At 50.8% G+C, this 3,979-nt stretch overlaps 1 protein-coding gene across 1 annotated transcript; it reads left to right on the forward strand.

The window, feature by feature from the left end:
- The first annotated feature begins 256 nt into the window (after positions 1 to 256).
- On the forward strand, positions 257 to 3,000 carry LOC123082271 (4-coumarate--CoA ligase-like 7). Its single transcript, XM_044504643.1, has 2 exons — positions 257 to 1,321; positions 2,488 to 3,000. The coding sequence occupies exons 1-2, from the start codon at positions 290 to 292 to the stop codon at positions 2,986 to 2,988; spliced, it is 1,533 nt and encodes a 510-aa protein (XP_044360578.1). The 5' UTR covers positions 257 to 289; the 3' UTR covers positions 2,989 to 3,000.
- The last annotated feature ends 979 nt before the right edge of the window (positions 3,001 to 3,979 follow it).

Genomic DNA, 3,979 nt, shown 5'->3' on the forward strand with positions numbered 1-3,979 from the left:
CAAGTTCGGAACCAGTATATATATTTCAAGTTTAACCACTAAATTGAACATTGATGGCAGATTTAAGCACCATTAGTGATATTACTCCTACCTCAATATATTAACGTGGGAGAACAATAAATCTGGATTATTGCTCGCATGCGCGCTTGATTACGACTACTCAGCAATCCGTGAAACGACCCACATTTACTGCTGCAGGCTTCCTTAATCCTTATCAACTGCGACAGCCTCCCTCACCACCTCACTGCCTCCCAACTCCTCGCCTCACTGCCGAGTTTCCCAGTCGAAGATGTCCAACGCCCACGGCGGAGCCATGGACGCCCGCAGCGGCTACTGCGCAACGACCAAGTCATTCCGCAGCCTCCGCCCGCCGCTGCCGCTGCCGCCGGCGGACGCCCCGCTCACATTCCCGTCCTTCGCGCTGTCGCTGCTGCCGTCCCCTCTCCCTGCCCACCCCGCGCTCCTCGACGCCGCCACCGGCGAGGCCGTCTCCTACCCGGCCTTCCTGTCCCAGGTGCGCGCGCTCGCGGCCGCCCTGCGCTCGCGCGCGCTCCCGCTCCCGCTCGGCCACGGCGACGTCGCCTTCGTCCTCGCCCCCTCGCGCCTCGACGTGCCCGTGCTCTACCTCGCGCTCCTCGCCGTCGGCGTCGCCGTGTCCCCGGCCAACCCGGCCCTCACCGCCGGCGAGCTGTCCCGCCTCGTCTCCCTGTCCGGCGCGTCCGTCGCCTTCGCGGTCTCCTCCACCGCCGCCAAGCTCCCCGCCGGCCTCCCCACCGTCCTCCTCGACTCCCCGCGCTTCCGCTCCCTCTTGCGCCACAACGAGGACCGAGGGGAGAACGAGTCGGCGCCCCCGCTCGACGCCGGCGCGGTGCACCAGTCCGCGACAGCGGCCATCCAGTACTCCTCCGGCACGTCGGGGCGGGTGAAGGCGGTGGCGCTGTCGCACCAGAGCCTCATAGCGATGGCGGCGGGGCTGCACGCCCAGCACGTGAGGTCGAGGAAGGGCGTCGAGAGGAATCTGATGAGCGCTCCCATGTTCCACTCCATGGGCTTCTCGTCCGTGCTGAACGGGCTGGCGCAGGGGCGGACGATGGTTGTGATGACGGACGCGGCCGCGCGGGCAGGGCTGAGGGGGATGCTGGAGGCGGCGGAGCGGTGGGAGGTCACGGAGATAACGGCGGCGCCTCCCATGGTGCTGGCGATAACCAGAGACAGGTACCGGCTGAAGAGCCTGGTGCGGGTGGTCTGCGGCGGAGCCCCTCTGCCGACGCCGGTGGCGGAGCAGTTCCGTCGGCGCTTCCCTCACGTGGATCTACGCACGGTTAGTGTTTCCACGTCTATACCTCGTTTTGCTTTATTTTTCCTACTGAATAACGTACGTATTATTTGCCCTCGCCCTCGCCTAAAAACATACGTAAAAAGCGTATGGCAAATGGGACCCACAGACGCATTATAACGAATAGAATAACCAACTACAGTAGTACCGTAGTAACAAAAGCAGGTATAGTAGTGCGCTTTGAAGAAAGTCACAGATCGTGTTAAACTGGATCCTAAGGAATCACTTTTTGATGAGTGTTGGTGAAGATAATATTATTATCTTTTAGAAAAGGATCACTGGGTAGTGGGCACCCAATTTCGCTGAATGAAATTGACAACACCAGTGAAAACGATATAAGTACCACCCAGTTTGCTCAAAGAGTGGTGTGCTCTGTATTAATATGTGAGAAATTGGATTTAAGGAAAAGGTGAGGAGCCAAAGGGAACCAAAATGATGTGTCGGGTCTGGGAGAAATCTTCATAAGGGCTAATTCGGAAGGACACATCCTTGGAAAAAATAAAATCAAAAGGACACTGCGTCAAACTGTCGAGCAAATGCACCTTAAGCGAGCGAGGTAAGAACTTTCTGGCAGGTTATACCCGTTTTCTTCTTCTTTCTACCGGGGTTTTTTGTTTTTGTATTTCTTTCATAATTTCATAAAACAATTTATATTTATATTTTTTTAAATGTTCACAATTTCATAAATTGTCCAAAATTATCAAAAAAGTTCAAATTTAAAAAAATGATTTAAAAAATTGTTCGCATTTTAAAATTTATGATTTTTTTAATGTTCACTATCTTAAAAAATGTTCAGAGTTTCAGAAAAATGTTCCCCAAAAGGTCAGAAAATTTTAAAAAGTTCAATTTTTTTTAAAAAAAATCTTCACGTTTTTCCAAAAAATGTTTGTGTTTAAAATATATTCTCAAATTTAAAAATGTTTGATACAGTATCCGTTTTGCTATAATAGCCCGCTAGATCCCGATTCGCTATAGTTCGTGCAATGGGTCGGTGCACCAGGACGCCCTGTCTTGCAACCCTCCTATTTGACGCAATCAAAATAACGACTGTAATTTGCAGCCATAGGATCTTCTCACCGTGTCAAATTTGTGCAAGTCTAGGAATTTTTTCAGTACAATTTCTAAAATCTTGTGGCTTAAATGTGCTTCAGGGTTATGGCTCAACAGAGGCTGGGGCCGTATCCTTGATGGTCGACCGGGACGAGTGCTCCCACCTAGGCTCCGCTGGCCGCATCAACCACAACGTCGAGGCGAAGATCGTCGACATCGTCACCGGCGAGCCCTTGTCCGTCGGGCAGAAAGGGGAGCTGTGTTTGTCCGTCGGGCACCGGCGAGCCCTTGTCCGTCGGGCAGAAGGTCCGCAAGGTGCTCTTCATCGACTCCATACCCAGATCGCCGGCCGGGAAGATCTTGAGGAGGCAGCTGTCGAGCCATCTGTCCAGAATGTGATCAAGCTTGTGAGACCATCTGTGAGATCCTCGTCCGTATTCGTTGCAATGGGCAAAAAGAAGACTTATAATATCCACAGCAACTATGGTGTGGACTGTGGAGTGCTCAATGTTAATGTTCAAACCTTGTTGTGCCCTCTAGGAACATGTCGCCGAAGCATTTTATTTTTCTTCCGCCTGTCACTTGTCAATTCTCATACCTAAAGAATATATCATACTCCCTCCGTTCCAAAATAATTATCTTTCTAGCCATCTCAAATGGACTACAACATACGAATGTATGTAGACATGTTTTAGAGTATAGATTCACTTATTTTGCTTCGTATGTAGTCACTTGTTGAAATCTCTAGAAAGACAATTATTTCGGAACGGAGGGAGTACGTTTGATGGGTGCCTAAAGTGCCCTGCCAAAATTTTGACAGCCGTATTTTGGTCCTTGCATTGGTTGCTAGTAAAAATTCTGGTTGCCTACGCGAAGTTGCACATTCTCTTCACAACTTTTGCCAATTTTTGGGCCAGTAAAGGGCCAAGGAATCTCTAACCAACATTTTGGCTAGTCAATTATTCGTAAGCTCAGCGCCCTTCTCAGGTGACATGAGACTGACCTAACCCAAGCCCCGCCACCACCCGTCCCTCCCTTCCCCACCACCACCTGGAGAGTTTGTCGGTGTCGTTGCGTGTCTGCCGGGGAAGGTGGCACCGAGGATCTGTTGACTTGCATCGTTGTTGTTGACATGGATTTTGACCGAGATAAATAAATGTATAAAATATAAATTCAAAACAGCAAAAATAAAATGTTCGATAATGAAAAGAGTTAATTTAAAGAAATCAATCAACAACTCAATCAACCAAGACATTGACGACTGGCAGCTCCAACTTTGTTGATGTACATTGCAAGAGAAAGTTGCAAGCCTCGCAACGACCTAGTCCATCGCGATCTCCGGAGAGCACTGTCCGCTGAAACCGCCCTCATGGAATCATCGTTGTCGCGGGGGCCCCGCCGCGCGCAGCTCCGACTTCTCTGTCGTAGCAAGAAACAAACATAGGCGAACCCATTGACGCACTGGACCGTCGGGACCAGGAGGATTACCTGCGACCAACTCTGCATGTCCACCCTAGGGAAAGCGCGAAGGGGAACTAGTCTTCAAGATGACGACCATAAGGGAAAAGCGACCCGAGAACAACGACATCAGCC

This window comes from Triticum aestivum, chromosome 4A (genome assembly GCF_018294505.1).
Source record: "Triticum aestivum cultivar Chinese Spring chromosome 4A, IWGSC CS RefSeq v2.1, whole genome shotgun sequence".
Lineage (NCBI taxonomy): Eukaryota > Viridiplantae > Streptophyta > Magnoliopsida > Poales > Poaceae > Triticum > Triticum aestivum.

Coding starts and splice junctions, on each gene's coding strand:
- LOC123082271 (XM_044504643.1), top strand. CDS start 290: ATGTCCAACGCCCACGGCGGAGCCATGGACGCCCGCAGCGGCTACTGC. Junction 1,322..2,487: donor CTCACGTGGATCTACGCACG/GTTAGTGTTTCC, acceptor AATGTGCTTCAG/GGTTATGGCTCAACAGAGGC.